This window comes from Pleurodeles waltl, chromosome 3_1 (assembly GCF_031143425.1).
Source record: "Pleurodeles waltl isolate 20211129_DDA chromosome 3_1, aPleWal1.hap1.20221129, whole genome shotgun sequence".
Lineage (NCBI taxonomy): Eukaryota > Metazoa > Chordata > Amphibia > Caudata > Salamandridae > Pleurodeles > Pleurodeles waltl.
This window is the reverse complement of record NC_090440.1, coordinates 158,929,198-158,942,433: the sequence shown is the minus strand read 5'-3', so window position 1 is coordinate 158,942,433 and position 13,236 is coordinate 158,929,198. Positions and strand designations below refer to the sequence as shown.

Sequence of the window (13,236 nt, the reverse complement as noted above, 5' to 3'; positions counted from 1 at the left end):
TTTAGAGAGGGTGTCTGCTTGCAGAGATGGTATTAGGTGAATTTTCAAATCCCCTCCCTAGAACATGAGGATAATGTTCAGGTCTGTTATTGAGTCAGAAGATTAGATCACTCAGTGAGTTTAGGGATCGAACTATCCAATCAGTGCAAGGTTATTTCTGGACAATTCCTTCAATAGTTGTATAACTTTAAACTTATAAGCCTAATGACGCTGTGTCAGGAGAAAGGGACATTTCTATTATTTGTTCTACAGTGTATACAACACATTTAGTTTAAATTGAGGCGCATAATACAGAATAGTCTTCATTAGTGTCACTTAGTTTCTTGCTTACTTTCATGTCACATTATTTACACTACTATGCTGAGTTATCTAGTATTCTGAAGTATAATGTACCACATTGCGTACAAATTAAACATTTGCTGTACACACATGACGTGTGATTACGCTCACTGAATTATGCATGATATACAGGAGCACTGTAAGCCTCTTTTCAACAGTGCATAGACTGCACTCTTGTAAAAGTACCTCGGTGACCCAGAGCCGGGATTTGTTTGGGAGAAGCGCTTCCACCAGTGAAATCTGCTCACACCTTAAAGGATGTCTCTTGTGCTATCTTTGGTTCAATGAGTACTAGGCCGGCCACCAACTTAGGAAGCCCTCCTCCTACCACTCTCCTTGGGCCTCTGAATCTCTGTGAACATCTAACACTGGGATTACATCAACAGCAGATTCTATGAAATGTTGCCTATTGCCACCAGCCCGGCCCCACCACCCACGTCTAATCAGACAGCAAATTCTGTTAGAGTGGCACAAAAAGGCTGTGCGGATGCACAGTCACTACCGCCCACAATCTCACTGTCTCCACTTCAACCGTCTGGTGAGAACAGCTGCCTGGATGGGAAGAAGCTAATACTTCCTTCCATAAAAGTCTACAAAAAGGCTCTTTATAGGGCTGCTTTTATTATTATATATTTTATTAGCCAAGAGCTGATTTTATCAGCTAAAAAGCAAAAAGATTCTGAGGAAAACCAGGCCAGCTAAACTTTTGTCCCAAAATGAAAGCTGAAATGTTTAATTCACATATTTTTTAGATGCTAGTTACCACCATATATAACTATATGCTTGCTGAAAAATGTCAGGATCGTTTATCAAGTTTGATAGTAAATCAGTATGTAACATTGTAGTAATATTAGTGATGATGTTTTGTGTTACAGTTTCAAGCGCGTCACAGTTTGTAGGGATTATCCACTGGATCAGCTTGGCCATTCTATCCATGTTTTTTTCAGAGGTAAGTAGAATAATACAGACTAACAAATGATGCTGTGTATTTTCTGTTGCATTAAACCACTGCCAGTTATGTTAGAAATAACTGGATACATAAAAACTAATTTATTCCACTTGTTTTCTCATTTATGGAAGCATTCTAAGATATGTATGTGTAATATTGTTAAAAGTATCCTGAAAAAACATACTAAATATTGCAGCTAAATTTAACTTGTGACATTCTTTAACTTGTTATGTTTCCAAGTGAGGATTAAGTATCTTCCTATTCAACAATTTTCGAACATCGTGGACCCGTGGCTACGCAAGTAGCAGCACTTCGCCCGAGTTCCCGTATGAGGGTGTATCAATCCTACATTAGCCTGGGCGGCAACCTGTTGTGAACATGCTACATGAATAGCTCCCACACTCTGGATAGTGGAGAGGAGCCAGAGGTCCCCTAAACTTTATTGACTGGGCAATCGGAGGCGCTGGCGCCCCCAACTGAGGGGCCGGGCGGCAGGAAGGACAGACGCTGACGGAGAGGTGACACGGTGGCTGAGGACACAGGAGTGCAGACCCAGCCTAGCGAGTAAAGGGCTGGGAATTTGGCACACGAAGGCAGACGGGCTGTATTGCTGTGCCTCCATGATTTCAGAGGACATAATTAACAACGGCCACTAATGCGGGCCAAGATGGTGGCGCCACAGGAGTATGACCACTGAAGGGCTCCCGGGCGAGGCCCCTTTGGAGAAACACAGACCTGCGGCGAGGCTGCACATATTCAAAAAGCTACATATTCGGATGGCACGGAGCGCAGAGGAGACAGAGTGGGCTGCAGCATAAAATGAGATTCCTTGCCCTCGATCTCCTTCCCCACACCCCTCTGAGGACAGATAAGAAGGGTTCTGATGGCTGAGCCTGTGATTAAAAATAAGTACATGGAGACTCTGGCTGCTGAGACAGCATTGAGGTGAGGGACACAAGTCAGTTCGCGGAGAGGAGGACCTGAAGGCCGGAAGAACTTGAGATTGATTGGGGCCGAGTATTGCCCCCTCCTCCCACAACCTCCTTTATTATTGAGACGGCGGTTGGCGGGTGGGCCACGCAGCAGTTGACCTTCAAGAAACTGCAGAAAAGCAAAGTATACAATAGCGCTCAGCAACTTCCCTAAACCAAAGTCGCTGTTCAGGGTTTATGACGCATTGTTTCCCCCTTGGAACTGCCTGATCTCACCATATGATAGGAGGAACCACAGCGGAAACTGGTTCAGCAGGGACCGCAGATCACAACTCAATGGCAGTAAAGTCACAAGAACACATTTGTGAACAGTTTTTATAATAGTGGTTTAGCTGGTAGAAGTTCGAGATGCCCAGTTGTGACCTATGCCCACAGGAAAGACATGGCATTTAAACAAGCGCAAACATACGGTCCCAGGGCAGCAACACTGACTGACTTCCAGGATTGGCGATTGCCACAGGAGCCAAGCACAAACACCTAAGTGACATCCGAAATCTTGGAAGCAATTCAAAGCTTGAGGACGGGTCTGGAAACTAAATTGGACACCATTGCCATGGATGTCAACCACGTGCTACTGGACCTGCAGAAAGTGGTCGACCGGGCAACTGGCAGTGATGAAAATATTTGATCACTACAAAAAGAGATCAAAACACTTCAGGCCATGGTGGTGGGGTTCAGCAGCAATGCGTCTAGAATGGAGGACAAACTTAAGGACGCAGATGGGCGCTCGCAGCAAAATAATATATGGCTGATGGGGTTGCTGGAGCGGGTGGAGGGCCCATCTGCAGAACTTTCTGGAAAAATGGATAGTGAACAGCTTACAACCCAAGGCCTTTCCAAATGTTTTTCTGTTGAGAGATCGCAGGCCCTTAATAGCGCAGCTTTTCAATCACAGGGATAGAGATGCTATCCTACAACATGTTCATGTCCATAGCCGGCCCACGTATTAGGATAAACAGATTCCAATCTTTCCCGATTATGCCCTCAAAGTTCACTACCTTGGGAACAACGTTGTGCCAGTCAAATGCCGCCTATGAGAAACTAATATCAAGTACAGACTGCTGTTTCTGGAAAAATGTCAGATCCACCACAAGGGCACAGTACATTTTTTCGAAACAGCTGCAGGGACAACAGAATGGCTCGATCAACAAGCAGTGGGAAAGGGTCAGCAAAGCGGGGACTGGATGGAACAGCGAAGACAAGGACCACAGCACTCTCAGAGACATAAGACTGTTCCGGGCCAACCTTCTCACCGACATTCACGAGATAGTGAAGGACGTGATAAGGTCTGTGAGTATGGAACGCTCCTGGACACGTGATTGGTGGTACCCTTGCAAAACTTCTTCCAGCAGCTGCAGGAGAGTCAGAAACTCTTGAGCGATAGCACAGATGTGGAGGGAAGGGGGGACTATTGAACAGAGATAATGATGCGGCTTCTCAGATGACCTGCGAACCTTGATATCCTTGACGGACACATACTGAACCTGCTGCTATTTGTGAGAAGTTGGGTGGGGTGAACAATTGACTACCTTGGTCTAAATTGGAGCACACAGGAATGATAGCCTAACTGTATCTTGTACCCTTGTGGGGTGGTGGTCTGGGGCCAGGCCCTGCTGTACGGCTACTGACTCTCTGGAAGGAGAAGTGGTACGTCAGACAGAACCTACAAACTAACATACACATTGCATTACTTGTTAGCACAGTTGCTAAAACGGGTGGGTACTGATTTTTGGGGAGGGCATTTGGGGTGGCTAGAGAGGACATAGGTTCTGAGGGTGGGATCTGAGGACTCCAACTATACTGCTTATGGGTGGGATATTGGGAGGGAGATTGGGAAGTATTAATACTGTTGTTGTTGGTGTTGTTTCTATAGAAAGCTTCCATTGTTTACTCTGGTCCTTATATAAGTATTTATATATGGTGGTTACAATATTGTGGCGAAGCACCTTCAAACCACATTACAAACATAAATGTTACAAATTTCACACCTGAAATGTGAGAGGTTTTAATAACCCAGCAAAACGTAAGCAGGTGTACTCCTACCTTAGAAGGTACGGGGTGCACGTGGCCGCCTGGCAAGAAACACATACATGGGGAAATTGTATATGAGCATTACAGAGAAAATGGAGGGGACAAATATATGCTACCTCTTACTCAGGATATACCCGGGGAATGCTTGTGTGGGTGGCGCCGGGCACCCCTTACCAAAACACTAGAGCATATGTGCACACAGAATGGAGATATGTTATACTGGAAGGAAGCTTAGATGGCCACAATTTATGTCTGGTAAATGTGTATGCTCCAAATATGGATGACGGGACTCTTTATGGTCAGTTATTAAAGTCAATATGGGTCATTCCTGATATGGAGGTAGTAATTGCTGGGGACTTTAATTGTATTGCAGATGGTATGAAAGATTGTATCCCTCTCAGAATGAGAGTAAAACCTAATATGTCAGCCTCACTGGCACAATTCCAAGACGCAATAGGATTAATAGATGTATGGCGCTTGAGACATCCCGGGGCATGAGAATACTTCTGTTATACACCGGCGTTGGTACGCACAATAGAATTGACTATTTCTTAATCCCAGCACAGGGGATCCATAGTGTGCCGCAGTGTCCTATTTAGGACGGTACATCTCAGACCACACACCGCTACTGTTGACGTATTCATTACAAAGACATCCTGCTGCTGTGCCACTTTGGCAGTTACAGGTAGAAGCCCTCACTGACACTGCCTTCCTTGCGACAATAAGGGAGACACTAAACAATACCTTGAGGTCAATTGGGAAAGCGCAACAAGCCGTGCAATGAAGTGGGAGGTACTCAAGGTAGTTCTAAGGGAGGTCTGCCTTTCCACCATGGTTGGAGTAGGTCGCATGTTAGGGCAGAAATTACAAAAAGGTGAAGAGGAGTTGCCTTGCCTGGAAAAACAACGGGCTGAACGCCCTGAGTATGTGCAGGACTAGGATCGACGAAGACACAATGGCCCTCATTACAACATTGGCGGTAACTACCGCCATGGCAACGGCTGCCAACATACCGCCGTTGTGGCTACTAGCCGTCTATGCATGTCATGACCGCCGACGGTATGCCACCAGAATGCTGGCGGAACACGGCCGACGGTCATGACGGCGGTAAGAAGACGCTGCTCACCGCAGCACTGCCACACCAGCAAAACACCGCCGACCGTATCATGAGGAATGATACGGCCTGGTGGTGTTTTGCTGGCGGAGGCTGCTCCTGACAGCGCCGCGGACCGTCTCCAGCCGGAGGACCCCCTGCAAGCAGGTAAGTCGGGTTCTCTGACCGCAGAGGAGGGTGGGGGGTGTTGTGTGTATGTGGGGTGTGTGCGTGTATGTTTTGGAATGCGTGCATGTGGGTGTGACTCGCGTTGAATGCATGCGTGAATGATTTATTGTGAGTGTTGTGTGTTGTGAATGCATGTTTGTGACAAGGTATGTTGGTGTGTGTTGCGGTGTGTGGGTATGTATGTGTGCATGTGTGGGTGGTGGTGGGTATGCGTGTGTGCATGTGTGTATGTGGGTGCGGGTGTGTATATGTGCGGGGCAGGAGGGGGAGGGTGGGGGAGGACTCTGGGTAGAGGGAGGGGGGGGCGGCCAGAGACCCCTATCAGTGCCAGGAAAGGGATTCCCTGGCACTGATAGTGCCTACCGCCATGGTTTTCGTGGCGGTAAGTTTGGCATGAAAACCATGGCGGTAGGCCGGGTCGTAATCCTGAGGGTGGGATTGTGACGGCCACCGGGCTGGAGACCGAAGTCTCCAGCCCAGCCGCCATTACCACCATGGCGGTCGGTGTGTTAAAGTGGCGGTCTTTGATGACAGTTAACGCCAGGGACATAATCCTATTTTTTTACCGCCGGCCTGTTGGCGGTATTAACGCCGCTTTAACACCGACCGCCAGGGTTGTTATGAGGGCCAAAGTCTATGAGCTCTGGGACCAACTTGAAAAATATACTCGGAAACATGCTAGATGCAGGCTCTATATGGAAGGGGATAAGGCTGGTAGGTTACCAGCACGTTTGATATGGGCGGAGGCACAAGTGCGGCAAATACTTGCAGTAGAAACACTAGATGGGCACACTTTAACGACACAGCAAGAAACTAATGCTGCCTGGCGGTCCATATGTGGTTGGTTTACATGGCGCCACCAGATCAACAGCTAAAACGGTTACCTGACTATTTGAATATGTTGTCTCTGCCATTGTTAAACGAGGAAGATAGAAAAACACTGTGGTTTATGCTGACAAGACAGGAAATCTCGGATGCCATACATCGCCTTAAGACTGCTAAATCTCAAGGGAGGGACGGGCTCCCAGTGGAGTTTTATAAAGCTTGCGCTGAGGTACTGACAGAAAAATTGCATGCAGTATATGAAGAGGCACTGGGAAGGGGAACGGCACCAACCCCAAGAGGGAAGCGCACATAATCTTGATCCCAAGACCGGGTAGAGACCTGTTGAAACCAGGCTCCTATTGCCCATTGTCAGTGCTTAATGTTGACTTCAAATATTGAGCACAGTACTAGCCAACCAGCTCCTGATGTTCCTGTCACAGTTGGTCCACCCGGGCCAGTCAGGCGTTATTCCACAACAGAACACTTTACGTAATATCCAACAACTAACCCATGTGATGCGTACGCCTGATTTACTTCAAGGTGATTAGGCTCTGGCCTTCTTAGGCCACGCATATATCAAATGGATAAAACTCTTGTATGCAAACCCAGTGACAAGGGTGTGCACAGGCCCTGTTCTCTCTACCGAGATTGCACTACAACGGGGCACGAGGCAGGGGTGTCCATTGTCACTGTTGCTATTCGCACTGGCAATGGAGCCGCTGGTGTGTCGTCTCCAGACAGTAATGGGATGGGGTATCCGTGTGGAATGTCAGAGCATGTGGTCTTATTGTACGCCGATGACGCACTATATACCTCCGGAGACCAGACTTAACTGCCCTGATGCTGCTGAATATTGTGCAGGAGTTCGGGGACTACTCTGGAATACGGGTTAATGCAGGAAAGTCTGTACTTTTCCAGCTGATCTCCCAAAAACAGGTATGCCTTGAAAGTAGATAATCAATCAATCAATCAGTGTATTTGTAGCGCGCATTACCACCCGTGAGGGTCTCAAGGCGCTGAGGGGAGTGGTGCTGGTGCTACTGCTCAAACAGCCAGGTTTTGAGCCGCTTCCTGAAAGTCAGCAGGTCTTCGGTCTGTCGTAGGGAAGGGTGTGCCAGGTCTTGGCGGCGAGGTGGGAGAAGGACCTGCCGCCGGTAGTTGCTCTTCGGATGCGGGGGACGGTGGAGAGGGCGAGGTCTGCTGAGCGGAGATGGCGGGACGGGGTGTAGAAGGTGAGTTTCTGTTGAGGTTGGCTGGGCCAGTGTTGTGGAGCGCCTTGTGTGCGTGGGTGAGGAGCTTGAAGGTTATAAGGTACATTACTTGGGAATCTACATTGCCCATGGTGACCTTGCCACATTTGAGCATAATTCTAGGAGGGTAATCAAGGCCCTGCGTCCTACCATTAAATTCTGGAACACCTTAAGCCTCTCCATTTTGGGGAAAATAGATCTGGTCAAGATAGTGGTGCTTCCCCGATGCCTGTATGTCATGCAGGGAGCCATGTACCAACTTCGGCGCCCCATCTTTTTGGAGTTGGACCAATTATAGCTGCATTTACTGTAGAATGGGAAGCGCTGTAAAGTGGAGTTGGCCACCTGGAAGTGAGAATGTAATAAAGGATGGCTGGAAGCTCCAGATTTGGAGGCTTATTATTTGGCAGCGCACCTCCAGCACACAATACATTGGCTGGATGGAGAGGGCACCTAGGTGTGTGATCTGCTAGTGGGGACGCATGAAGGAAATCAACTAGGAGAGCTACTGATGATGGGAAGGCGAGTGTAGGATACAACGCCATAACATGCGGACTGTGGGATAGGTCTATGTGGCGGGTGCTGCGCTGCACACCGTATGCTGCGGACTTAGATATTTGGATACTGCCGGCATTTGCGCAGATAATGTCGGTGGATAGATGGAGGGATAGAGGATGCATCATGATTTCAGACCTTTATCCAGACAACCGTTTCATCACATTACGAGATGCATGTGATACATTCGGATTGGGAAGTGGCCAATTCTTGCACTATGCTAAGATGGCAGCCACTGCTAGGCAGTTGTGGTACTTTTTTCTAGATGCACCCTCACCTACATGAACATTGGTCACCCTGCTGGGTTATGTGGGTGGTCGACATCTGATTACACATATATACCAAGCATTATTAGAGGATAGAAGTAGACTGTCCCTTTGCATCGAGTTAAAATGGCAAGAGACTGGGGACGACTTGATAACACCCAGGGAGTGGGAGAACATACACGCAGGTGTTAAAAAAAAAAAAAAAAATGTCAGTTAACGCAAGAGTAAAGTTAATACAATACAATCACATCCATATGGTATACCTAACCCCAAGGAGACTAAACAGAATATACTCCCACAGAGACTTATGTTGTTTAAGGTGTGTTATGCCCAATGCAGACTTTATACATATGGTGTGGACATGCACTCACATTGCACATTTTTGGGAAGAAATAGTGACCCATATCCAGGAGTTAACAAGTTGGGTGGTACCCTTACAGATTAAGCAATGTCTCTTATGTGCACTCCTGTTAAACCCCAAAACAAAACTAAGCAGAATGTATACTCTGTTGGGGTTGATGGCTGCTAAAAGAAGAATAGCGATACATTGGTTAAGTCCTAAGACCCCACAGCTGCTCAAATGGAGAGATGACCTAGTGGAATGGGTGGGTGCAGAAGTAGCGCATATGTGATGTACTAGGCGGGATGAGCGACTAAATGATAACCTATTGGGTGGGAGACGATGACACAAGCTTTGATAATGGTATTGGGGGATCTGATGACGCCAGCAGTGAACACGACTTTAACACAGAAAGGGCAACAGGTGCCCACTGAGGCGACTGCACCTGGTGAGGAAACACAAAGACCCTGTTTGAACGGAGGACCAGTGTAACTGTGTCATAACACAGAGCTGTCACCACACTATCATCTTGCTTGGAAGCTTGGGGGAGGTAGGGGTGTTTTCGTTGACGGGTTATTTAGTATTTTGCCAGTTCATCCACTAACGATGACACTATTGCTGGAGCCAGTTTTGAAGGTGATTTTATGACATAAGTATGCTGCATATTGCAACTGGTTGTTAAATTTGTCTGATAAGCGTTAGCTGTAACCAAATTGTAGAAATGCCTATAAGAACAATTAAAAAAAAATTAGCAATATCAAGACGACCAGTGACTGTTATAGTCTTTCTGAGCCTGGCTTATATAGCCGACTCACTCCTTTTTCTGGGGCCTAGGTTATTGAAACGTTATGCCTTTTATGCTTTTCACAGAGCTCACCGAGGCTAAACCTTATTTCCAGGATTTCTGCTTTGAGCTTGTGCATAACACAGTTCCTGCTTCATGGAGTGCTTTAAGGCTAGACAAGACAAACCTCTGCTCCCTCTTTCTGTATTTTTCTCATTAGCATTAATTTTACTTACATAAGGCTTAAGGGCATGCATCCCCTCTGATGAATGGTTGGATGCAGATGCATAAGCAGGTATGTGGTCTGAGTAAAGAGATCTGTAGTTCAGGAAGAACTAGATATTATCCTTAATTACCGAAGTACAGTCCTGACTGAGGCAGTCCACCAGTGGGAGGTATCTCTAGCCTGCTTATGCTCCAAATATCTGAATAACCATAAACATTTTCAAGTAAAATCCTGCTCAGTTGGCACTTTACCCCCCACTGCTGGAAAGTAATGAATATAGACAAACCAGAGGAATATTGGAGAGGCTACAACGAGGGGGGAACATCTACCCACCCCACATCTTGTGGAGTTGCCCTATATTTGAGAATCCTGGGGGCAATGGAGGAAATCATAGAATTGCGGGTTCCTCCTAAACCATATCACATTTTGCTGAGTTAGATATCTGTGATTAAGTGGTGCTCCAAAAAGAAAAAGAGATCCTTTGAACTGGTCAGTGTAATGTTTTTCTTTCCAAAGCAAGTCTTACCATTTCAATGTGATGGCTATCTGCAACCACATACCCATGACTGCATTCATAGATTCTCTCACGTTTTGGGAATAGACACAGTCACGAATGGCATCAAAGTTGTGGAACATGCCTTCTCGCGAGTCTGGGCCCCAATTTTGGACTGTTTTGTAAAGACTATAGGGGTATTGTGTTCCTCAGCGTGCATGAACGATACCGTCCCATATTTTATATCTAGGTTTGGGCAGTTTTAGAGGGGTCTTTTTTATTCATTCCATCCTTACAAGACTGTGCTGAGCACTGCGAAAGGAATGGGGAAGGTAGAGGAGAATAGTCGTTGCTGATTGGTGCAGTCTCAATTGGAACTTTAAAATACAAGAAAACGAAATTGAATCATAAACAAAATGTCCGCAGGAGCGGCACATTCGTCTGAATCTTCACTGAGCACAAAACCATTGATGGAGTCTACTCCAGTCAACTCCTCGAACAAGAGAGGCAGTGGGTATGGTTCATCCTCCAGTATGCTCCCATTGGTCTGTGACTGTTGAAACATTGGTGTCTGCAGGAGCAATGTATTCATCCAGACCTACACTCTGGCAAAGTACTTTTCTGACTGGTAAACCTAATTGTCTGCCAGAGTACAGTATTGGCGTCCAACTTAGCATCTGCAAGTGTGGCGTATCAGCAGCACTCTTAGACTGCGCCAGGATTGCTGTGATCTTGCTGTCTGGCAGAGGATAGCTGGCATAAGTCTTTACAATTAAAGTGTCAGACTACCAAGGATTGAATTTTTTTTATTTTTTTTTTGTTCACTAAAGCTTCACAGGCCAGGAAGCATGGAATGATTTGCCTAGAGTTGCAGTATCCAGTGCACAAATTATAAAAATTTAATGAAGAAAAATGAACTGATTAAATCAACCTTTCTCGTCTGACCCCTTTTCCACCAGGTAATAAAATTTGTCATGTGAAGTAGTAATTGGTTTCATCATTCAGTTGTTGGAGTGTTTTATGAGTGATGGACAGTTCCGGGAGTAGTTGTGACATAGCATGTGGGATTATTCTTAGAACGGGTAGTTCATTTGGACAAGAGAGTTCTCTAAATTGTTGCGTGAGAGAGGTAAAAAAAAGGTGCCCAGATTTCTTGAGAATCCTTTTCTCTATTGTCAGTGTTTCCATAGCTAACAATTGTCAAACGCAGTAGTGCAAGTCCTTTAGTTCTGAGGTCCTAAATTGCCTGTTAAGCTGCAGCCAATGCCACAGCTATGTGTCTCCCCGTAATCGAATGGAGTGGGAAGATTTGTACATTCGCTAGCTTAGGATAGCATAGGCAGGGAAGTTAGGAATGTCCACCTCAAACAGGTTAGACATTGCTTGAAGGACTTCCCTTCAGTATCGATTTAGCTCCATGCAGTGCCATAAAAGGTGCACCCAGAGTGCCTCTGTGTCTGCATCCCCTGCAACATTTATAATTTCATTCAGGAAATCAGGTGTGTAGCTTGGTTGGGGTGTAGTACCACTGTATCATGGTTTTATACATTACCTCTTTTGTATGAACGGATGAACTGATCTAGCAGTTTTGTGAGTTCTAGTTACTATATCTTCCCATTCTGTACCCATTACATTTTTTTCCAGATCTTTTTCCCACTTCATTTGCCTGAAAGTCTTAAAAAGTGTTATGGGTGTTATCAGCAATCTGTAAACATCCGAGATAGTTTCTTATCTTTTTTTAGTGGGTATCCTTTTTTCAAAACTGGTTACTTGTCTTGTGGTGTGTTGCTATAATGTCAGGTGTCATACCCACTAGTATTTTAACCTGTCTTTCCAAGAGGTTGTATTCTCATTGCATGTCTTTTTCCCCTGCTATGTGAGCAGGTCCCATATTCTTATCCTTGGCATGATTCCAGTTATCAAATGTGGTGTCTGCTATAGCAGGGGAAACATCTGGGTTTTTAGCTGTGGGCCTGAGTGTGGTAGAGAAAGAGAAATGTGTCTGATCATAAATATTTAGAGAAAAGACCAGCGCCACACGTAAAAAAAAAATTAAACTAATTATGCGTTATTTATAACAACAGAATTGGGTAGGTAAGATCTCAGGAGGGCCAACACTTAGACTGTTGAGATAGATTAGGCTCAGAGCTACAAGTTTCTAACGTGTCATCTTGAATGTGTTCATTGGAATCTACAAGCTATGGTAAATAGGAGCAATATTTCAAAATTGCTAATAGCACACTGACTTATTTTTTGTCACTGGACATAGATTTAATTGAGAATATCCCTGGGGTGATAGGAAGTTCCAAGAAAGTCACTGAAGTAAAGTGGCACTATTGATATAGGAACATCCCCATTGGACAAATTGGCACGTACTCCTACCCTGAGTGCCAACAGCTTATGAAACTGGTATTCTGAGTTTTTTTTTTATTTGACCCTGGCATTACCCTAATTTAATGTGTGTAGAGACCACTAACCGTCCTTGTAATGCAAGTTCTAGAACCTGTTCTGTGAACTGATGGAGAGGACCAAGCATGATCTTATAGTGGACATTGGACTACTCTTCATCTCCTAGGCGAATCACATAAAGTGTTGGTGGCAATGTACCCAGGTTTTATGACCAGGCATTTTTCTCTGTGTTGGGGAGAGGGTAGTCTACTGACTCCTCTCCCATACACATAGGTCGTCTACTGGCACCATTTTGGTGTGTGCTGCACTTTAGAAGTGTTTCCTTCCTTCCATGCAAAATTCCACTGTTATGTGAACCCCTGATCCTTGCGCTGACTTTCCTGTGTTTGTTGATTGCCTGTATGTGTCTTAAGTGTGGTGCACATGTATGGTTGTGATGAGAGTACAAGGATCCATTTTGGATGACCTCTGTTTTAGGATGGTACAAGATGTAGT

General features: G+C 45.6%; 1 protein-coding gene across 9 annotated transcripts in view; it reads left to right on the top strand.

The window, feature by feature from the left end:
• TMEM266 (transmembrane protein 266) overlaps positions 1-13,236 on the top strand; it is a 394,446-nt gene that overhangs the window by 103,257 nt on the left and 277,953 nt on the right. For all 9 annotated transcript variants that reach the window (XM_069222037.1, XM_069222031.1, XM_069222036.1 and 6 more), the window contains one exon: positions 1,215-1,288. In XM_069222037.1, coding sequence (XP_069078138.1) covers positions 1,215-1,288 — 74 coding nt within the window. The remainder of the gene's footprint in view (positions 1-1,214; positions 1,289-13,236) is intronic.